Source organism: Anomaloglossus baeobatrachus, chromosome 2, assembly GCF_048569485.1.
Source record: "Anomaloglossus baeobatrachus isolate aAnoBae1 chromosome 2, aAnoBae1.hap1, whole genome shotgun sequence".
NCBI lineage: Eukaryota > Metazoa > Chordata > Amphibia > Anura > Aromobatidae > Anomaloglossus > Anomaloglossus baeobatrachus.
The window spans coordinates 788,481,063-788,505,477 of record NC_134354.1 but is presented as its reverse complement, the minus strand read 5'-3'; the positions used below and the strand labels follow the sequence as shown (position 1 = coordinate 788,505,477).

General features: G+C 44.4%; 1 protein-coding gene across 4 annotated transcripts in view; it reads right to left on the bottom strand.

The window, feature by feature from the left end:
- Positions 1–24,415, bottom strand: part of SLCO2B1 (solute carrier organic anion transporter family member 2B1) — a 185,305-nt gene that overhangs the window by 20,235 nt on the left and 140,655 nt on the right. For all 4 annotated transcript variants that reach the window (XM_075337646.1, XM_075337645.1, XM_075337648.1 and 1 more), the window contains exons 12-14: positions 23,854–24,023; positions 19,726–19,790; positions 9,953–10,073 (exon numbers count right to left, since the gene is read on the bottom strand). In XM_075337646.1, coding sequence (XP_075193761.1) covers positions 9,953–10,073; positions 19,726–19,790; positions 23,854–24,023 — 356 coding nt within the window. The remainder of the gene's footprint in view (positions 1–9,952; positions 10,074–19,725; positions 19,791–23,853; positions 24,024–24,415) is intronic.

Here is a 24,415-nt window from a genome sequence, read left to right as displayed (position 1 = left end):
CCGGGTGTTGCCCAAATGGGACGGGTAAAAAGTTCCTTACCTGGCAGTCCTTTACAGGGACCCCACGTCCCGGGGACCCCTGACCCGGAGGATAGTCACCGGTCCCACTGGTGACTGGGCCTTGACCTACTCCACCGCAGGCCCTTCCTCCAATCAGCCTCTCCGGAGACTGCTGTAGGGTGAGAAGGCAGGTCCAGGATTATTTACAAGACCCATTAGTTCATTGGTTGGCTCGCAAGTTCTAAGCCATTGTCTTTTTTGAACGGGGTTAAACTGCAAACCAGGACAGTGAAAACACAGATGTCCCAACGGTGACTTTTAACTGGAGGTAGCCGGGTACATCGCTACCTAATTCTCTTCATCCTCGGAACTGGAGAGCGGTGGAGAGGGCTGGGCGTGCAGCTGAGTGCCCCTGCTCACCCTCCTTTTGACATCGAGGGCGCCTTCCTCTTTTCTTGGGCGGCAATCTCCTTCCCCAGCTGGCGCCACTGCCGCTCCCAGTATGGAGCATCTTCTGCCTGCTCTGGTTCCACCTGTGCGGGGGCTGGGCCCAGCCGGAGTCCGGCCGTGCCGGCTACGACCGGCACCTTTGGCAATGGGGGACCCCGCTGTGACGTGGCCTGTTCTGCTGCCTTGCAGATGCAGCCCCGCTGCACCTCAGCCGAGGTCGGGAATCTGGCAGCGGCCAGCATGACTTGCAGTGCTGGCTTCTGGTTGGGGACCGCCTCCGCTGTGGCCGGGCCGACTGCCAGGGCTGTTGTCATCCCTGGCACTGTGTCCTCGGGGACCAGGAGCAATGCTGGGCTCGGGGCCAGACGGGTCACCTTCCGGGCGCCGGTCTGGCGTGGAGCCGGGATGCGTGCCGGGGCGGTGACGGGCGTGCCCTTGGCGGCTTCTGCTGGAAGGTCCTTGCGGGCCGGTGAAACGGGTACCGCTGCCGGTGCTGGTGGCAGCGGACCGAGTGGGGCGTCAGCATCAGGTGCGGGCGGTGAGGGAGGCAGTGTGGCGGGCAGGGGCAGACCAGGCCCCTCAGCCTGGCCGGCCAGTCCCTGAGGGACATAGGGGCATGGGTCGCTTACCCGCTTCTCCAAGGTTGCCTCCACTTCACGAGCCCGAATGGCTGCCGCTAACTCCGCCATCTCGGCTGTCCATCCTTCAAGGATGAAGCGCGCCTTTGCCTGGATCCGGCAGCAAATCCGCTCCGTCTGGGCTTCTACCCAGGCGGCTGTTCCGGGCACGAGCTTGCCAGATGGGTAGGCCATGTTGCTTCGATGGTGTCCAGGAACAAGAAGTGTGGCAGGGTCCTGGAGTCCCTGCCCTTTATCTGCTCGGTCACATGTTGCAGAATCTTCACCCGCCCCCCCTTGGTCTTTTTCTGGCACTCCTCTTTCTCCGGTCTCATAGTTTTGTTTTTCAACCTCCATCCTTGCTTTGCGGCCCTGTTCCCAGGGGGCAGGGCTTCATCTTCGCGCTCTTTCTCGGGGAAGAAGACGCTGGGCTGCAGTTTTCGCGCCTAAAAATGGCAGCAATAATGGCGGCTTTTGAAAAATTTGCAACGGATCACCACTGACTGTCCAAAACAAGGCGCACTTCCACAAGGTAAGTGGATGGGTAAGTATCCTGTTCGTGATGCCAGGTTTCGGGGTGTGCCGCCCCCGTGCCAGCCTGCGGCGCTGCTCGAGTCCGGAACTTCAAGGGTGGTGGCTCGAGGGTCTCCGGACCCGGGGGTCTCGCGGACATGCCGAATAAATGGGGGGGGGAGACGTATATGTACTGGCTGGGCCGTATTAAGTTCGTGACGCCACCCACGGTGCGTAGTGAGTTGGGACACCACCGCTGCGGTTATGGGGCACCCGGGGGAGATGTGGTGCAGAATGTTGTTAACCCCTCCATGGGCAGGGATGGTGGCCCTGGGACCCGGTGTCTTCGTGCAAGGGATAGCGACTGCAGGGGTGCTGGTGTACTCACTGTTAGTAAAACACACAAGTCTCTGGTAAACCAAGGTGATCGGGGCCGGTGCCGCGGCCGGCTGCGTCCAAGTTCCCCACCCGGCTGGTGGTCTCTATCTTTCCCTTGCACTATTTTGTGTAAAGTGGACTGTCCTAGTATGAAACTCAGGAGTCCGCTCTCGGCTGGATGTGGCCTAAGGAGCCGTGCCCGCAGACGCTGGCCCGTGGGATCTATGGGCCCTGGCGGTGACCTCTTATCCCGAATCGGTGGGCTGTTGTCTTCTATGAGGGACCTTGGGTGGGACAGGACCTCTAGTCCTGGCCTCAATTGGTTAATTAACCACTCTGCTTGTTTTTAGTCCTGGCTTCAGGGTTTGAGTATCCCCCTTGTGCTACGGTTTCCGGGTCGGTTCCCCGTGTCGGTACCGGCGGGCCACTACCCTGTCCACCTCGGTTCCACTGAGTCGTCTTCCTGTCTCCTGCTGATGGAGACCACCATCTGCCACCTAGCCAGGGGCAACAGGGCTCCTACCGTTCAACTTGACCTCCTGTGCTGGAGCCGCACACAGCCCCAGCTCCTCTCAACTTGAACTCAGACAGAAAACTGTTTGTTTTCCCGCCCCGGGCTGTCTAAACGCCTGGGTGGGCGTGTCCCAACCGCCTGGTCCCGCCCACTGGTGTGTATCTTTCCCTAGGGGTGGTGACTAGGGTTTCAGGTCGGCTGTGTGTTGCCTAAGTGTGGGAAGATTCTCCAGGGCGTCACACAAGTATTAAATACATTTCAGTAACTGTGTGTTCAATACTTTTTCCTGTGTTATTTCTCATTAATACACAATTTATGGACCTATTTGGTGATTTCTTTGCCTGTGTGGATTGGATGGGTTGTTACCGACATCTAATGAGAAATTCATATCAATAGCACCTTTAAAAATATATTTACTTAGAAAATTGGTGATGTGTTCAATACTTATTCCCCCCCTGTATAATGCTGTACTGCGCCGTTCTGGGCTGACCCCTCTCGCTCCTTGTATTCTTCTGTATGACCTGACTCCCGCCACTTCTATTACATCATAGATACATTTGCGGCTTTGTAGATTTTCATTTCTCGTCCGGACATTTTTATTTTAGGGATTTGTTCCTTGGTTACACGACGCTTTGATTTGGAGCGTAATAAAATCCGCAGCAAAGCCATAAACTGCAAAACTGAGAGTGATCGCAGTATCGCGCAACCGGCTTATTACAGAAGAGGAGGAGGAGAGGCGAGGAGAGGCGAGGAGAGGAGAGGAGAGGAAAGGCGAGGAGAGGCGAGGCGAGGAGAGGCGAGGAGAGGCGAGGAGAGGAGAGGCGAGGAGAGGAGAGGCGAGGCGAGGAGAGGCGAGGCGAGGAGAGGCGAGGAGAGGCGAGGAGAGGCGAGGCGAGGAGAGGCGAGGCGAGGCGAGGAGAGGCGAGGAGAGGCGAGGCGAGGAGAGGCGAGGAGAGGCGAGGAGAGGCGAGGAGAGGCGAGGAGAGGAGAGGAGAGGAGAGGCGAAGAGAGGGAGCCCGATAACAAATAACAAGTATCCGGGGGTCTCAGTCTCCCCCCGTAATATCACTGCAACCAGAGGTCATAAAACACCAAACATGGTCCACAATGAAATGTAATCTGCAAACAGAAACTGTGTACTTACAAATACAGTCTTATCCTGTACATAGGGGCAGTATTATAGCAGTTATATTCTTGTACATAGGGGCAGTATTATAGCAGTTATATTCTTGTACATAGGGGCAGTATTATAGCAGTTATATTCTTGTACATAGGGGCAGTATTATAGCAGTTATATTCTTGTACATAGGAGCAGTAATATAGTAGTTATATTCTTGTACATAGGGGCAGTATTATAGTAGTTATATTCTTGTATATAGGAGCAGTATTATAGTAGTTATATTCTTGTACATAGGGGCAGTATTATAGTAGTTATATTCTTGTACATAGGAGCAGTATTATAGTAGTTATATTCTTGTATATAGGGGCAGTATTATAGTAGTTATATTCTTGTATATAGGAGCAGTATTATAGTAGTTATATTCTTGTATATAGGAGCAGTATTATAGTAGTTATATTCTTGTACATAGGGGCAGTATTATAGTAGTTATATTCTTGTACATAGGGGCAGTATTATAGTAGTTATATTCTTGTATATAGGGGCAGTATTATAGTAGTTATATTCTTGTATATAGGAGCAGTATTATAGTAGTTATATTCTTGTACATAGGGGGCAGTATTATAGTAGTTATATTCTTGTATATAGGAGCAGTATTATAGTAGTTATATTCTTGTATATAGGGGCAGTATTATAGCAGTTATATTCTTGTATATAGGAGCAGTATTATAGTAGTTATATTCTTGTACATAGGGGCAGTATTATAGTAGTTATATTCTTGTACATAGGAGCAGTATTATAGTAGTTATATTCTTGTACATAGGGGCAGTATTATACTAGTTATTTTCTTGTACATAGGGGCAGTATTATAGTAGTTATATTCTTGTACATAGGGGCAGTATTATAATAGTTATATTCCTGTACATAGGAGCAGTATTATAGCAGTTATATTCTTGTACATAGGGGGCAGTATTATAGTAGTTATATTCTTGTATATAGGGGCAGTATTATAGTAGTTATATTCTTGTATATAGGGGCAGTATTATAGTAGTTATATTCTTGTACATAGGAGCAGTATTATAGCAGTTATATTCTTGTACATAGGGGGCAGTATTATAGTAGTTATATTCTTGTACATAGGGGCAGTATTATAGTAGTTATATTCTTGTACAGAGGGGGCAGTATTATAGTAGTTATATTTTTGTATATAGGGGCAGTATTATAGTAGTTATATTCTTATACATAGGGGGCAGTATTATAGTAGTTATATTCTTGTACATAGGGGCAGTATTATAGTAGTTATATTCTTGTATATAGGAGGCAGTATTATAGTAGTTATTTCTTGTACATAGGAGCAGTATTATAGGAGTTATATTCTTGTACATAGGGGGCAGTATTATAGTAGTTATATTCTTGTACATAGGGGCAGTATTATAGTAGTTATATTCTTGTATATAGGGGGCAGTATTATAGTAGTTATTTCTTGTACATAGGAGAAGTATTATAGTAGTTATATTCTTGTACATAGAGGGCAGTATTATAGTAGTTATATTCTTGTACAGAGGGGGCAGTATTATAGTAGTTATATTTTAGTATATAGGAGCAGTATTATAGCAGTTATATTCTTGTACATAAGAGCAGTATTATAGTAGTTATATTCTTGTACATAGGGGCAGTATTATAGTAGTTATATTCTTGTACATAGGGGGCAGTATTATAGTAGTTATATTCTTGTACAGAGGGGCAGTATTATAGTAGTTATATTTTTGTATATAGGAGCAGTATTATAGCAGTTATATTCTTGTACATAAGAGCAGTATTATAGTAGTTATATTCTTGTACATAGGGGGCAGTATTATAGTAGTTATATTCTTGTACATAGGGGGCAGTATTATAGTAGTTATATTCTTGTACAGAGGGGGCAGTATTATAGTAGTTATATTTTAGTATATAGGAGCAGTATTATAGCAGTTATATTCTTGTACATAGGGGGCAGTATTATAGTAGTTATATTCTTGTACATAGGGGCAGTATTATAGTAGTTATATTCTTGTATATAGGGGGCAGTATTATAGTAGTTATATTCTTGTACATAGGAGCAGTATTATAGTAGTTATATTCTTGTACATAGGAGCAGTATTATAGTAGTTATATTCTTGTACATAGGGGGCAGTATTATAGTAGTTATATTCTTGTACAGAGGGGGCAGTATTATAGTAGTTATATTTTAGTATATAGGAGCAGTATTATAGCAGTTATATTCTTGTACATAAGAGCAGTATTATAGTAGTTATATTCTTGTACATAGGGGCAGTATTATAGTAGTTATATTCTTGTACATAGGGGGCAGTATTATAGTAGTTATATTCTTGTACATAGGGGGCAGTATTATAGTAGTTATATTCTTGTACATAGGAGGCAGTATTATAGTAGTTATATTTTTGTATATAGGAGCAGTATTATAGTAGTTATATTCTTGTACATAGGAGCAGTATTATAGTAGTTATATTCTTGTATATAGGGGCAGTATTATAGTAGTTATATTCTTGTATATAGGAGCAGTATTATAGTAGTTATATTCTTGTATATAGGAGCAGTATTATAGTAGTTATATTCTTGTACATAGGGGCAGTATTATAGTAGTTATATTCTTGTACATAGGGGCAGTATTATAGTAGTTATATTCTTGTATATAGGGGCAGTATTATAGTAGTTATATTCTTGTATATAGGAGCAGTATTATAGTAGTTATATTCTTGTACATAGGGGGCAGTATTATAGTAGTTATATTCTTGTATATAGGAGCAGTATTATAGTAGTTATATTCTTGTATATAGGGGCAGTATTATAGCAGTTATATTCTTGTATATAGGAGCAGTATTATAGTAGTTATATTCTTGTACATAGGGGCAGTATTATAGTAGTTATATTCTTGTACATAGGAGCAGTATTATAGTAGTTATATTCTTGTACATAGGGGCAGTATTATACTAGTTATTTTCTTGTACATAGGGGCAGTATTATAGTAGTTATATTCTTGTACATAGGGGCAGTATTATAATAGTTATATTCCTGTACATAGGAGCAGTATTATAGCAGTTATATTCTTGTACATAGGGGGCAGTATTATAGTAGTTATATTCTTGTATATAGGGGCAGTATTATAGTAGTTATATTCTTGTATATAGGGGCAGTATTATAGTAGTTATATTCTTGTACATAGGAGCAGTATTATAGCAGTTATATTCTTGTACATAGGGGGCAGTATTATAGTAGTTATATTCTTGTACATAGGGGCAGTATTATAGTAGTTATATTCTTGTACAGAGGGGGCAGTATTATAGTAGTTATATTTTTGTATATAGGAGCAGTATTATAGCAGTTATATTCTTGTACATAAGAGCAGTATTATAGTAGTTATATTCTTGTACATAGGGGGCAGTATTATAGTAGTTATATTCTTGTACATAGGGGGCAGTATTATAGTAGTTATATTCTTGTACAGAGGGGGCAGTATTATAGTAGTTATATTTTAGTATATAGGAGCAGTATTATAGCAGTTATATTCTTGTACATAGGGGGCAGTATTATAGTAGTTATATTCTTGTACATAGGGGCAGTATTATAGTAGTTATATTCTTGTATATAGGGGGCAGTATTATAGTAGTTATATTCTTGTACATAGGAGCAGTATTATAGTAGTTATATTCTTGTACATAGGAGCAGTATTATAGTAGTTATATTCTTGTACATAGGGGGCAGTATTATAGTAGTTATATTCTTGTACAGAGGGGGCAGTATTATAGTAGTTATATTTTAGTATATAGGAGCAGTATTATAGCAGTTATATTCTTGTACATAAGAGCAGTATTATAGTAGTTATATTCTTGTACATAGGGGCAGTATTATAGTAGTTATATTCTTGTACATAGGGGGCAGTATTATAGTAGTTATATTCTTGTACATAGGGGGCAGTATTATAGTAGTTATATTCTTGTACATAGGAGGCAGTATTATAGTAGTTATATTTTTGTATATAGGAGCAGTATTATAGTAGTTATATTCTTGTACATAGGAGCAGTATTATAGTAGTTATATTCTTGTATATAGGGGCAGTATTATAGTAGTTATATTCTTGTATATAGGAGCAGTATTATAGTAGTTATATTCTTGTATATAGGAGCAGTATTATAGTAGTTATATTCTTGTACATAGGGGCAGTATTATAGTAGTTATATTCTTGTACATAGGGGCAGTATTATAGTAGTTATATTCTTGTATATAGGGGCAGTATTATAGTAGTTATATTCTTGTATATAGGAGCAGTATTATAGTAGTTATATTCTTGTACATAGGGGGCAGTATTATAGTAGTTATATTCTTGTATATAGGAGCAGTATTATAGTAGTTATATTCTTGTATATAGGGGCAGTATTATAGCAGTTATATTCTTGTATATAGGAGCAGTATTATAGTAGTTATATTCTTGTACATAGGGGCAGTATTATAGTAGTTATATTCTTGTACATAGGAGCAGTATTATAGTAGTTATATTCTTGTACATAGGGGCAGTATTATACTAGTTATTTTCTTGTACATAGGGGCAGTATTATAGTAGTTATATTCTTGTACATAGGGGCAGTATTATAATAGTTATATTCCTGTACATAGGAGCAGTATTATAGCAGTTATATTCTTGTACATAGGGGGCAGTATTATAGTAGTTATATTCTTGTATATAGGGGCAGTATTATAGTAGTTATATTCTTGTATATAGGGGCAGTATTATAGTAGTTATATTCTTGTACATAGGAGCAGTATTATAGCAGTTATATTCTTGTACATAGGGGGCAGTATTATAGTAGTTATATTCTTGTACATAGGGGCAGTATTATAGTAGTTATATTCTTGTACAGAGGGGGCAGTATTATAGTAGTTATATTTTTGTATATAGGGGCAGTATTATAGTAGTTATATTCTTATACATAGGGGGCAGTATTATAGTAGTTATATTCTTGTACATAGGGGCAGTATTATAGTAGTTATATTCTTGTATATAGGAGGCAGTATTATAGTAGTTATTTCTTGTACATAGGAGCAGTATTATAGGAGTTATATTCTTGTACATAGGGGGCAGTATTATAGTAGTTATATTCTTGTACATAGGGGCAGTATTATAGTAGTTATATTCTTGTATATAGGGGGCAGTATTATAGTAGTTATTTCTTGTACATAGGAGAAGTATTATAGTAGTTATATTCTTGTACATAGAGGGCAGTATTATAGTAGTTATATTCTTGTACAGAGGGGGCAGTATTATAGTAGTTATATTTTAGTATATAGGAGCAGTATTATAGCAGTTATATTCTTGTACATAAGAGCAGTATTATAGTAGTTATATTCTTGTACATAGGGGCAGTATTATAGTAGTTATATTCTTGTACATAGGGGGCAGTATTATAGTAGTTATATTCTTGTACAGAGGGGCAGTATTATAGTAGTTATATTTTTGTATATAGGAGCAGTATTATAGCAGTTATATTCTTGTACATAAGAGCAGTATTATAGTAGTTATATTCTTGTACATAGGGGGCAGTATTATAGTAGTTATATTCTTGTACATAGGGGGCAGTATTATAGTAGTTATATTCTTGTACAGAGGGGGCAGTATTATAGTAGTTATATTTTAGTATATAGGAGCAGTATTATAGCAGTTATATTCTTGTACATAGGGGGCAGTATTATAGTAGTTATATTCTTGTACATAGGGGCAGTATTATAGTAGTTATATTCTTGTATATAGGGGGCAGTATTATAGTAGTTATATTCTTGTACATAGGAGCAGTATTATAGTAGTTATATTCTTGTACATAGGAGCAGTATTATAGTAGTTATATTCTTGTACATAGGGGGCAGTATTATAGTAGTTATATTCTTGTACAGAGGGGGCAGTATTATAGTAGTTATATTTTAGTATATAGGAGCAGTATTATAGCAGTTATATTCTTGTACATAAGAGCAGTATTATAGTAGTTATATTCTTGTACATAGGGGCAGTATTATAGTAGTTATATTCTTGTACATAGGGGGCAGTATTATAGTAGTTATATTCTTGTACATAGGGGGCAGTATTATAGTAGTTATATTCTTGTACATAGGAGGCAGTATTATAGTAGTTATATTTTTGTATATAGGAGCAGTATTATAGCAGTTATATGCTTGTACATTGTAATTTATAGTGGATTTTTTCCTTCCATGTTGCCGTCTTCTATAATGTCTCATCTGTGATAATACTGTCTCTCGTCTTCTGCTGTCTCCATGTTTTGTCTTTCTCGTCTCGCTGTGCATTTGTCGGTCTCTTACCGTTGCCGCAGCAGATTGTTGTTATAATATTGGCAGGCGGCTTTGGCTCCGCACTTCTTCCCCCATAGGATACAAGTGCTGTCAATCACGCTGCCGAACATGACGGGGCCGGGCAGCCAAGCTGCAAAACAGGAATAACAGGACTAAAGTCAGAAAATACCAGAAAGTGATAAGAGAATATTTAGGAACTTTATAATTTACAGTCATCGGTTCCATTTATCAAGACCATATTATAAGTGTGTGTGAACTGAACACCATGGACTCGAGTATTAAGCCCCCCCCCGCCCCCCCCGCCCACCAGGGACTAACCCACCAGATATTGTTACTAGAAACACTCAACATCTGGACACAGATAATGATGTATATACTAATGGACACCGAGGACCCCTAAACCCCTGGACATCAAAAACTAGGACCACTAAAAAGCTGAGCCGCACAATCCATGACACAGCCACTATACACAAGGGACACTAAACCACTAGATCCTGGGGAGGAGGACACTAAACCACTGGATCCTGGTGAGGAGGACACTAAACCACTGGATACCGGGGAGGAGGACACTAAACCACTGGATACCGGGGAGGAGGACACTAAACCACTGGATACCGGGGAGGAGGACACTAAACCACTGGATACTGGGGAAAAGGACACTAAACCACTGGATACCGGGGAGGAGGACACTAAACCACTGGATACCGGGGAGGAGGACACTAAACCACTGGATCCTGGGGAGGAGGACACTAAACCACTGGATACTGGGGAAAAGGACACTAAACCACTGGATACCGGGGAGGAGGACACTAAACCACTGGATCCTGGGGAGGAGGACACTAAACCACTGGATCCTGGGGAGGAGGACACTAAACCACTGGATACCGGGGAGGAGGACACTAAACCACTGGATCCTGGGGAGGAGGACACTAAACCACTGGATACTGGGGAAAAGGACACTAAACCACTGGATACCGGGGAGGAGGACACTAAACCACTGGATACAGGGGAGGAGGACACTAAACCACTGGATCCTGGGGAAAAGGACACTAAATCACTGGATACCGGGGAGGAGGACACTAAACCACTGGATACCGGGGAGGAGGACACTAAACCACTGGATACTGGGGAGGAGGACACTAAGCCACTGGATCCTGGGGAGGAGGACACTAAACCACTGGATACTGGGGAGGAGGACACTAAACCACTGGATACCGGGGAGGAGGACACTAAACCACTGGATACCGGGGAGGAGGACACTAAACCACTGGATACTGGGGAAAAGGACACTAAACCACTGGATACCGGGGAGGAGGACACTAAACCACTGGATACCGGGGAGGAGGACACTAAACCACTGGATCCTGGGGAAAAGGACACTAAACCACTGGATACCGGGGAGGAGGACACTAAACCACTGGATACCGGGGAGGAGGACACTAAACCACTGGATACTGGGGAGGAGGACACTAAACCACTGGATCCTGGGGAGGAGGACACTAAACCACTGGATACCGGGGAGGAGGACACTAAACCACTGGATACCAGGGAGGAGGACACTAAACCACTGGATACCGGGGAAGAGGACACTAAACCACTGGATACCAGGGAAGAGGACACTAAACCACTGGATACCAGGGAGGAGGACACTAAACCACTGGATACTGGGGAGGAGGACACTAAACCACTGGATCCTGGGGAGGAGGACACTAAACCACTGGATACCGGGGAGGAGGACACTAAACCACTGGATACCGGGGAGGAGGACACTAAACCACTGGATACTGGGGAAAAGGACACTAAACCACTGGATACCGGGGAGGAGGACACTAAACCACTGGATACAGGGGAGGAGGACACTAAACCACTGGATCCTGGGGAAAAGGACACTAAACCACTGGATCCTGGGGAAAAGGACACTAAACCACTGGATACCGGGGAGGAGGACACTAAACCACTGGATACCGGGGAGGAGGACACTAAACCACTGGATACCGGGGAGGAAGACACTAAACCACTGGATACCGGGGAGGAGGACACTAAACCACTGGATACCGGGGAGGAGGACACTAAACCACTGGATACCGGGGAGGAGGACACTAAACCACTGGATACCGGGGAGGAGGACACTAAACCACTGGATACCGGGGAGGAAGACACTAAACCACTAGATACCGGGGAAAAGGACACTAAACCACTTGATACCGGGGAAGAGGAAACTAAACCACTGGATACCGGGGAGGAGGACACTAAACCACTGGATCCTGGGGAAAAGGACACTAAACCACTGGATACCGGGGAGGAGGACACTAAACCACTGGATACCGGGGAGGAGGACACTAAACCACTGGATACCGGGGAAAAGGACACTAAACCACTGGATACTGAGGAGGAGGACACTATACCACTGGATACCGGGGAAAAGGACACTAAACCACTGGATACCAAGGAAAAGGACATTAAACCACTGGATCCTGGGGAAAAGGACACTAAGCCACTGGATACCGGGGAGTAGGACACTAAACCACTTGATACCGGGACGGAGGACACTAAACCACTGGATACCGGGACGGAGGACACTAAACCACTGGATACTGGGGAGGAGGACACTAAACCACTGGATACCGGGAAGGAGGACACTAAACCACTGGATACTGGGGAGGAGGACACTAAACCACTGAATACCGGGAAGGAGGACACTAAACCACTGGATACCGGGAAGGAGGACACTAAACCACTGGATACCGGGAAGGAGGACACTAAACCACTGGATACCGGGAAGGAGGACACTAAACCACTGGATACCGGGGAGGAGGACACTAAACCACTGGATACCGGGGAGGAGGACACTAAACCACTGGATACCGGGGAGGAGGACACTAAACCACTGGATACCGGGGAGGAGGACACTAAACCACTGGATACCGGGAAGGAGGACACTAAACCACTGGCTACCAGGAAGGAGGACACTAAACCACTGGATACCGGGAAGGAGGACACTAAACCACTGGATACCGGGGAGGAGGACACTAAACCACTGGATACCAGGGAGTAGGACACTAAAGCCCAGACTAAGAGAAGATATTCAAGAGGGAAATGAAGAGGTGGAGTCTCTATGGGTGGAGATACAAGGAAGGAAAACTAATAAAATCCTCATAGGGGTTTGTTATAAGCCACCAAATATAACAGAAACTACTGAAAATGTATTATTGAAACAAAGCAGCAAATCACAATGAGGTGATTATTATGGGGGACTTCAACTACCCCGATATAGACTGGGAAACTGAGATCTGCGTATCTCAGAAAGGAAACCGGCTTCTGTCAGTAACTAAGGATAATTATCTGTCCCAACTTGTGCCAGGCCCAACTAGAGGGGCAGCCCTTCTGGAGGCCGGATAGAGGTGCAGCCCTTCTGGAGGCCGGATAGAGGTGCAGCCCTTCTGGAGGCCGGATAGAGGTGCAGCCCTTCTGGAGGCCGGATAGAGGTGCAGCCCTTCTGGAGGCCGGATAGAGGTGCAGCCCTTCTGGAGGCCGGATAGAGGTGCAGCCCTTCTGGAGGCCAGATAGAGGGGCAGCCCTTCTGGAGGCCGGATAGAGGGGCAGCCCTTCTGGAGCCCGGATAGAGGGACAGCCCTTCTGGAGACCGGATAGAGATGCAGCCCTTCTGGAGGCCGGATAGAGGTGCAGCCCTTCTGGAGGCCAGATAGAGGTGCAGCCCTTCTGGAGGCCGGATAGAGGTGCAGCCCTTCTGGAGGCCGGATAGAGGGGCAGCCCTTCTGGAGGCCAGATAAAGGGGCAGCCCTTCTGGAGGCCAGATAAAGGGGCAGCCCATCTGGAGGCCGGATAGAGGGGCAGCCCTTCTGGAGGCCGGATAGAGGGGCAGCCCTTCTGGAGGCCGGATAGAGGGGCAGCCCTTCTGGAGGCCGGATAGAGGGGCAGCCCTTCTGGAAGCCGGATAGAGGGGCAGCCCTTCTGGAGGCCGGATAGAGGGACAGCCCTTCTGGAGGCCGGATAGAGGGGCAGCCCTTCTGGAGGCCGGATAGAGGGACAGCCCTTCTGGAGGCCGGATAGAGGGGCAGCCCTTCTGGAGGCCGGATAGAGGGGCAGCCCTTCTGGACTTAATTTTAAGCAACAGGCCAGATAGAATAACAGACGTAGAGTGGATGGGCACCTCAGGAATAGTGACCACAATATAATATAATTCCACTTGACCTTTAGTAAGGTGCCTTGGAGGGGGGTTACAAAAACGCTGAATTTCAGGAAAGCAAAGTGTGATCAGCTTAGAGAAGACCTTCGCCAAATTGATTGGGACAATGTCCTCAAAAATGGGAGCACAGAAAATAAGTGGGAAATGTTTAAATCGGTATTAAACAGCCACTGCGAGCTAGCCATACCATACAGAAATAAAAGGGCTAGGAACAGGAGAAAACCAATGTGGCTAAATAAGGATGTAAAAGGGGCAATGAATAATAAGAAAAAGGCATTTAAGAAGCTAAAACAAGAAGGCAGCGAGGAAGCATTAAAAATATATAGAGAAAAAAATAAAATGTGTAAAAAACAAATATATTTAGCAAAAGTAGAAACTGAGAGACTCATTGCTAAGGAAAGCAAAGCAAATCCCAAACTATTCTTTAATTATATAAACAGAAAAAAGATTAAAATTGATGGTGTTGGCCCTTTAAAGAACAATGAGGGTAAAATCATAGAAAGCGATGTGGGAAAAGCAAATGTTTTAAATACTTTTTCTCAACCGTGTTCACACAGGAAAAGCATATGCCAGGGGAAATGCAGAGTGATCATGTAAACGCTTCATTAAGTATGACCTGCCTAACCCAGGAAGAAGTGCAGAACCGACTTAGTGACATTAACACTGACCAATCACCAGGCCCTGATGGCATTCACCCTCGGGTATTAGGGGAGTTAAGTAATGTGATAGACAGGCCTCTATTCCTTATATTTAGAGACTCTATAGAAACTGGGTCTGTTCCACTGGATTGGCGGCTAGCAAATATGGTACCAATATTCAAAAAAGGGTGTAAAAGGGAACCTGGAAACTATAGGCCGGTAAGCTTAACATCTGTTGTGGGTAAAATGTTTGAAGGGTTTTTAAGGGATACTATTATGGAATGTCTCAATGTTAATAACTGTTTAACTCCATATCAACATGGATTTATGAAGGATCGCTCCTGTCAAACTAACCTGATCAGCTTCTATGAGGATGTAAGCTCTCACATGGACCGAGGAGAATCATTGGATGTCATTTATCTCCACTTCGGTAAAGCATTTGACGCGGTCCCACATAAAAGACTGCTAAGTAAAATGAGAAAGCTTGGGCTCGGGGAAAATGTGTGTAGATGGGTAGGTAGCTGGCTTAGTGGTAGAAAACAAAGAGTGGTTATTAATGGCGCATACTCAGATTGGGCCAGGGTTACTAGTGGGGTGCCACAGGGGTCTGTACTGGGACCTCTACTATTTAATACATTTATTAATGATCTGGTCGATGGCTTACAGAGTAAAATATCAGTATTTGCAGATGATACAAAACTATGTAAGGTAGTTAACACAAAGAAGGACAGTTTGCAACTACAGATGGATTTGAGTAAATCGGAGAATTGGGCTGAAAAATGGCAAATGAGGTTTAACACAGATAAGTGTAAGGTTCTGCACATGGGAAGGAGAAACAGATGCTACAATTACTTACTAAATGGGAAACCGCTGGGGAAATCAGACATGGAAAAAGACTTAGGCATCTTAGTGAATAAGAATCTAAATTGGAGTGCCCAGTGTCAGGCAGCAGCCACCAAAGCAAATAGGGTGATGGGATGCATTAGAAGAGGTCTGGGGGCACGAGATGAAAACATCATTCTCCCTCTGTACAAATCACTCGTCACACCACACTTGGAGTATTGTGTGCAATTTTGGGCGCCGGTGCTGAAGAAAGACATTACTGAACTTGAAAGGGTTCAGAGGCGGGCTACTAAAATAATAAATGGAATGGGTGCATTACAATACACGGAAAGGTTATCAAAATTAGGTCTATTTACTCTAGAAAAGAGAAGACTTAGGGGAGACCTAATAAATATGTACAAATATATCAGAGGGCCATATAGAGATCTCTCCCATGATCTGTTTGTACCAAGGACTATGACAAGAACAAGGGGGCATTCTCTACGATTGGAGGAAAGAAAATTCCTACATCAGCATAGAAGAGGGTTCTTCACGGTAAGAGCAGTGAGGCTCTGGAACTCTCTTCCTGAGGAAGCGGCGATGGCCAACTCACTGAATGAATGTAAGAGAGGAATGGAGGCTTTTCTTGATAGCAAAAGTATAGAAGGTTATAAATAGCATAATCTTACAGGTGGATAGAAGAGCGACCTAGATTATTAGAGGAATGGGGGGGCTGCAACACCAAGACAGGTTATTAAACTTGGGGTTAGTTAGTTAGGAAAAACAAAGGCTTAGGGGGATCTAATCACAATGTATAAATATATGAGGGGACAGTACAGAGACCTTTCCAAAGATCTTTTTACACCTAGGCCTGCGACTGGAACACGGGGGCATCCGCTACGTCTTGAGGAAAGAATGTTTAATCATAATCACAGACGAGGATTCTTTACTGTACGAGCAGTGAGACTATGGCACTCTCTGCCGCATGATGTTGTAATGAGGGATTCACTACTAACATTAAGCAGAGCCTGGACGCCTTTCCTGAAAAATATAATATTATCAGTTATGTATATTAGATTTTATGACAGGGTATTGATCCAGGGAACTAGTCTGATTGCCGGATGTGGACGAAGGAAGGAAGTTTTTTCCCCATTGGAGCTTATTTGACACATTGGGGTTTTTTGTCTTCCTCTGGATCAACATGTTAGGCTACGGGTTGAACTAGATGGACTTAGGCGGGCTTTGCACGTTGCGACATCGGTAACAATGTGTTACCGATGCTGCAGCAATAGTCCCGCCCCCGTCGCACGTGCGATATCTAGTGATAGCTGCCATAGTGATTATTATCACTACGGCAGCTTCACACGCACATACCTGCCGTGCGACGTCCCTCTGGCCGGCGACCCGCCTCCTTCCTTAGGGGGGCGGGTCGTGCGGCATCACAGCGACGTCACACGGCAGGCGGCCAATTGAAGCGGAGGGGCGGAGATGAGCAGGATGTAAACATCCCGCCCACCTCCTTCCTTCTCATTGTGGCCGGCGGCAGGTAAGGTGATGTTCCTCGCTCCTGCGGCTTCACACACAGCGATGTGCTGCCGCTGGAGCGAGGAACAACATCGGACCTGTCGCACCATCGTCATTATGGAAATGTCGGAGGCTGCAGCGATGATACGATAACGACGCTTTTGCGCTCGTTCATCGTATCAAAAAGGTTTTACACGTTGCGATATCGACTGCAACGCCGGATGTGCGTCACTTTCGATTTGACCCCACCGACATCGCACGTGCAATGTCGCAACGTGCAAAGCCGCCCTTAGAGTCTCCCTTCAACCTTAACAACTATGAAACTATGAAACCACTGGACACTGGGGAGGAGGACACTAAACCACTGGATACCGGGGAGGAGGACACCAAACCACTGGATACCGGGGAGGAGGACACTAAACCACTGGATCCTGGGGAGTAGGACACTAAACCACTGGATCCTGGGGAGGAGGACACTAAACCACTGGATACCGAGGAGGAGGACACTAAACCACTGGATACTGGGGAGGAGGACACTAAACCACTGGATACTGAGGAGGAGGACACTAAACCACTGGATCCTGGGGAGTAGGACACTAAACCACTGGATCCTGGGGAGGAGGACACTAAACCACTGGATACTGGGGAGGAGGACACTAAACCACTGGATCCTGGGGAGTAGGACACTAAACCACTGGATACTGGGGAGGAGGACACTAAACCACTGGATCCTGGGGAGTAGGACACTAAACCACTGGATCCTGGGGAGGAGGACACTAAACCACTGGATACCGGGGAGTAGGACCCTAAACCACTGGATACTGGGGAGGAGGACACTAAACCACTGGATCCTGGGGAGTAGGATACTAAACCACTGGATACTGGGGAGTAGGACACTAAACCACTGGACATCATAAACTAGGACCACTAAACAACTAAGCTGATAAATCCATGACAGTAACCCAATGTACACAAGTGACACTAAACCACTGGATACTGGGGAGGAGGACACAAAACCACTGGATACCAGGCAGGAGGACACTAAACCACTGGATACTGGGGAGGAGGACACTAAACCACTGGACGTCATAAACTGGGGCCACGAAACAACTGAGCTGCAAAATCCATGACAGTTACCCAATGTACACAAGGGATACTAAACCACTGGATACTGAGGGGGAGAACACTAAACCACTGAATACTGGGGAGGAGGACACTAAACCACTGAATACTGGGGAGGAGGACACTAAACCACTGAATACTGGGGAGGAAAACACAAAACCACTGAATACTAGGGAGTAGGACACTAAACCACTGGATATCTGGGAGAAGGACACTAAACCACTGGATACCTGGGAGAAGGACACTAAACCACTGAATACTAGGGAGTAGGACACTAAACCACTGGATACCGGGGAGGAGGACACTAAACCACTGAATACTAGGGAGTAGGACACTAAACCACTGGATACCTGGGAGTAGGACACTAAACCACCGGATACCAGGAAGTAGGACACTATACCACTGGATACCTGGGAGTAGGACAGTAAACCACTGGATATTGGGAAGTAGGACACTAAACCACTGAACACTGGGGAGTAGGACCCTAGACCACTGGATACCAGGAAGTAAGACACTAAACCACTGGATACCGGGGAGTAAGACACTAAACCACTGGATACCGGGGAGTAAGACACTAAACCACTGGATACCGGGGAGTAAAATACTAAACCACTGGATACCGGGGAGTAAGACACTAAACCACTGGATACCAGGGAGTAGGACACTAAACCACTGGATACCAGGAAGTAGGACACTAAACCACTGGATACCTGGGAGTAGGACAGTAAACCACTGGATATTGGGAAGTAGGACACTAAACCACTGGATACTGGGGAGGAGGACACTAAACCACTGGATACCGGGGAGTAGGACCCTAGACCACTGGATACCAGGGAGTAGGACACAAAACCACTGGATACCAGGGAGTAGGACACTAAACCACTGGATACCAGGAAGTAAGACACTAAACCACTGGATACCGGGGAGTAAGACACTAAACCACTGGATACCGGGGAGTAAGACACTAAACCACTGGATACCGGGGAGTAAGACACTAAACCACTGGATACCGGGGAGTAAAACACTAAACCACTGGATACCGGGGAGTAGGACCCTAGACCACTGGATACCAGGGAGTAGGACACTAAACCACTGGATACCAGGAAGTAGGACACTATACCACTGGATACCTGGGAGTAGGACAGTAAACCACTGGATATTGGGAAGTAGGACACTAAACCACTGAACACTGGGGAGTAGGACCCTAGACCACTGGATACCAGGAAGTAAGACACTAAACCACTGGATACCGGGGAGTAAGACACTAAACCACTGGATACCGGGGAGTAAGACACTAAACCACTGGATACCGGGGAGTAAAACACTAAACCACTGGATACCGGGGAGTAAGACACTAAACCACTGGATACCGGGGAGTAAGACACTAAACCACTGGATACCGGGAAGTAGGACATAAAACCAGTGGGCACCAAGGCCTGAAACACTAAATTTCTAGACCAGCCGCTTACCGAGGATCCTTAAAAGCATAAACTGTATCCCGATGGCCAAGGACTTCTCAGCAGGGTTCACACTCCTGAAAGATATAACAGGGAATAAATATACTATAGATTTCCGCTAATGCCCTTACATCAGCTGTGGAGATGAGCGGATCGATGGGCGGAGGATCGACACTGATCTTCTCTAATTTTCAGGTCACCGAGAAATTGAAAATTTTGTAATTGAATTCGCAAAAAATGCAAAAAAGAAACTAAATAAATATGGCCAGTCTAAAGGATGGCAGCCAACCCTGTCAATCAAAGTTGATGCAGAGGTGCTGAAGCTGCAGTCAGTGTGATATATAGGAAGGTGCTGGAGCTGTAGAGTCAGTGTGACATATAAGGAGGTGCTGGAGCTGCAGAGTCAGTGTGATATATAGGGAGGTGCTGTAGCTACAGAGTCAGTGTGATATATAGGGAAGTGCTGGAGCTGCAGAGTCAGTGTGATATATAGGGAGTGCTGGAGCTGCAGAGTCAATGTGATATATAGGGAGTGCTGGAGCTGCAGAGTCAATGTGATATATAGGGAGGTGCTGGAGCTGCAAAGTCAATGTGATATATAGGGAAGTGCTGGAGCTGCAAAGTCAGTGTGATATATAGGGAGGTGCTGGAGCTGCAAAGTCAATGTGATATATAGTGAAGTGCTGGAGCTGCAAAGTCAATGTGATATATAGGGAGGTGCTGAAGCTGCAAAGTCAATATGATATATAGGGAAGTGCTGGAGCTGCATAGTCAGACTGATATATATATATATATATATAGAGGGAGGTGTGACAGCTGCAGAGTCAATGTGATATACAGTCAGGGCCAGAAATATTTGGACAGTGACACAAGTTTTGTTATTTTAGCTGTTTACAAAAACATGTTCAGAAATACAATTCTATATATAATATGGGCTGAAAGTGCACACTCCCAGCTGCAATCTGAGAGTTTTCACATCCAAATCGGAGAAAGGGTTTAGGAATCATAGCTCTGTAATGCATAGCCTCCTCTTTTTCAAGGGACCAAAAGTAATTGGACAAGGGACTCTAAGGGCTGCAATTAACTCTGAAGGCGTCTCCCTCGTTAACCTGTAATCAATGAAGTAGTTAAAAGGTCTGGGGTTGATTACAGGTGTGTGGTTTTGCATTTGGAAGCTGTTGCTGTGACCAGACAACATGCGGTCTAAGGAACTCTCAATTGAGGTGAAGCAGAACATCCTGAGGCTGAAAAAAAAGAAAAAATCCATCAGAGAGATAGCAGACATGCTTGGAGTAGCAAAATCAACAGTCGGGTACATTCTGAGAAAAAAGGAATTGACTGGTGAGCTTGGGAACTCAAAAAGGCCTGGGCGTCCACGGATGACAACAGTGGTGGATGATCGCCGCATACTTTCTTTGGTGAAGAAGAACCCGTTCACAACATCAACTGAAGTCCAGAACACTCTCAGTGAAGTAGGTGTATCTGTCTCTAAGTCAACAGTAAAGAGAAGACTCTATGAAAGTAAATACAAAGGGTTCACATCTAGATGCAAACCATTCATCAATTCCAAAAATAGACAGGCCAGAGTTACATTTGCTGAAAAACACCTCATGAAGCCAGCTCAGTTCTGGAAAAGTATTCTATGGACAGATGAGACAAAGATCAACCTGTACCAGAATGATGGGAAGAAAAAAGTTTGGAGAAGAAAGGGAACGGCACATGATCCAAGGCACACCACATCCTCTGTAAAACATGGTGGAGGCAACGTGATGGCATGGGCATGCATGGCTTTCAATGGCACTGGGTCACTTGTGTTTATTGATGACATAACAGCAGACAAGAGTAGCCGGATGAATTCTGAAGTGTACCGGGATATACTTTCAGCCCAGATTCAGCCAAATGCCACAAAGTTGATCGGACGGCGCTTCATAGTACAGATGGACAATGACCCCAAGCATACAGCCAAAGCTACCCAGGAGTTCATGAGTGCAAAAAAGTGGAACATTCTGCAATGGCCAAGTCAATCACCAGATCTTAACCCCATTGAGCATGCATTTCACTTGCTCAAATCCAGACTTAAGACGGAAAGACCCACAAACAAGCAAGACCTGAAGGCTGCGGGTGTAAAGGCCTGGCAAAGCATTAAGAAGGAGGAAACCCAGCGTTTGGTGATGTCCATGGGTTCCAGACTTAAGGCAGTGATTGCCTCCAAAGGATTCGCAACAAAATATTGAAAATAAAAATATTTTGTTTGGGTTTGGTTTATTTGTCCAATTACTTTTGACCTCCTAAAATGTGGAGTGTTTGTAAAGAAATGTGACAATTCCTACAATTTCTATCAGATATTTTTGTTCAAACCTTCAAATTAAACGTTACAATCTGCACTTGAATTCTGTTGTAGAGGTTTCATTTCAAATCCAATGTGGTGGCATGCAGAGCCCGACTCGCCAAAATTGTGTCACTGGCCAAAGATTTCTGGACCTAACTGTATATGGAGGTGCTGTAGCAGCAGAGTCAATGTGATATATATGGAGGTGCTGTAGCAGCAGAGTCAATGTGATATATATGGAGGTGCTGTAGCAGCAGAGTCGGTGTGATATATAGGGAGGTGCTAGAGCTGCAGAGTCAGTGTGACTGATCTCATTGTTCTGCAGTGACAGCACTTTAGTAACAGCTTGTTCTTTGCTCTTCTCACACTGTAAACAATGCAGGACGTGTCTTAATTCTGCTTCTAAACAGAAATCCCGAAAAAAAGATGTGTTATAGTAAGTGTCTTTCCTGGGTTTTGACACGCCAAACCTTTTTATTATTTTTGTGAAAGAAAAAATAAATATTTTCAGAATCTTAAACACAAGTGTCTGCCTGACAAAGGATTTCACATCTCATTATTATTATTGTCCAATATTAGACACGTACAGGCGTCTCGAATGCGGCAGTTGGCTTCCACCATTCTGCACTGGGCAGAGGCTGAGGTCACCTGGGGCTGTGTAATTGTGATGTATCTGATTTACAGAGTTCAGAAAAGGTTTAGTACAATCCTAGGAGACCTCAGACGGCTGCAGATGGATTTTTCTGCCAATTATTAGCGGTTCACTATTGATATTCAAAGTGAATGTATTTGTGGCAAATTGAAATTTGGATAATGATTCAGAGAAGTGAGCTAACACAAATTACAAATAATCCGCTCATCTCCAATAAGATGGTAATTCAAGCCTAGAGGTAATATATGTACACAGTTATTCCAGCAGCAGAATACAGAGTTCAGCTCTGGAGAATAATACAGGATGCAACTCAGGATCAGTAATGTATGTACATAGTAACTGCACCAGCAGAATAGTGAGTGCAGCTCTGGAGTATAATACTGGAGGTAACTCAGGATCAGTAATGTAATGTACACAGTGACTGCACCAGCAGAATAGTGAGTGCAGCTCTGGAGTATAATACTGGAGGTAACTCAGGATCAGTAATGTAATGTACACAGTGACTGCACTAGCAGAATATTGAGTGCAGCTCTGGAGTATAATACAGGAGGTAACTCAGGATCAGTAATGTAATGTATGTACACAGTGACTGCACCAGCAGAATAGTGAGTGCAGCTCTGGAGCATAATACAGGAGGTAACTCAGGATCAGTAATGTATGTACATAGTAACTGCACCAGCAGAATAGTGAGTGCAGCTCTGGAGTATAATACTGGAGGTAACTCAGGATCAGTAATGTAATGTACACAGTGACTGCACCAGCAGAATAGTGAGTGCAGCTCTGGAGTATAATACAGGAGGTAATTCAGGATCAGTAATGTAATATATGTACACAGTGACTGCACCATCAGAATTGTGAGTGCAGCTCTGGAGTATAATACAGGAGGTAATTTAGGATCAGTAATGTAATGTATGTGCACAGTGACTACACCAGCAGAATAGTGAGTGCAGCTCTGGAGGATAATATAGGATGTATCTCAGGATCAGTAATGTAATGTATGTGCACAGTGACTGCACCAGCAGAATAGTGAGTGCAGCTCTGGAGTATAATACAGGAGGTAATCAGAAGTAGTAGTATGAGTAATATCATGAATTTATATAGTGACGTACTTAAAGTATATGTCCTATAAGTGTTGCCCCAAATATATATATATCTCTACCTAAGTATCAGCATGAAAGATGGCGTCTGGGACGTGCTGGCGAGAGCCCCTGCGAGACAGGACAGGACCATGAAGGGCAGGAAGAGATGGTAGCAGCTGGTTCCACATGACCCCGGCGTGGCGGAGCGGCCGGATCCCGGGGACGTTACACAGCGGCACTCGGTGTAGTTCTGTAACCAGAAGAACAACAAACACGTCCTTGCAGGTTATACAATGTATCACATATACGAGGCCGCTATTCCTGACAATGCAGAATCCTAGGCTTTATCCTCTGCGGTCAGATATTACGTCTAATCTGCGCCTTCTCCAGTCCCAGAAGGATGATTTTGTTCCAGTTTTCTTTGTTACGGTTCAGTCTTATATAAATAAGATTTTTCCTTGTACCCGATCTCCTTATGTTTATCAGCAGGAGACGCTTCGGGGGTCCGTGCAGATTTTAGGTGTCGGACGCCTTCAGGTGAAAGAGTGACGGCAGAGTCCCATATACTCATAGAAACAGTCGCCCGGGAATCATATACAATGTATACTGTGCGTGGACGGAGCCGGGTGTATTATTATCCTC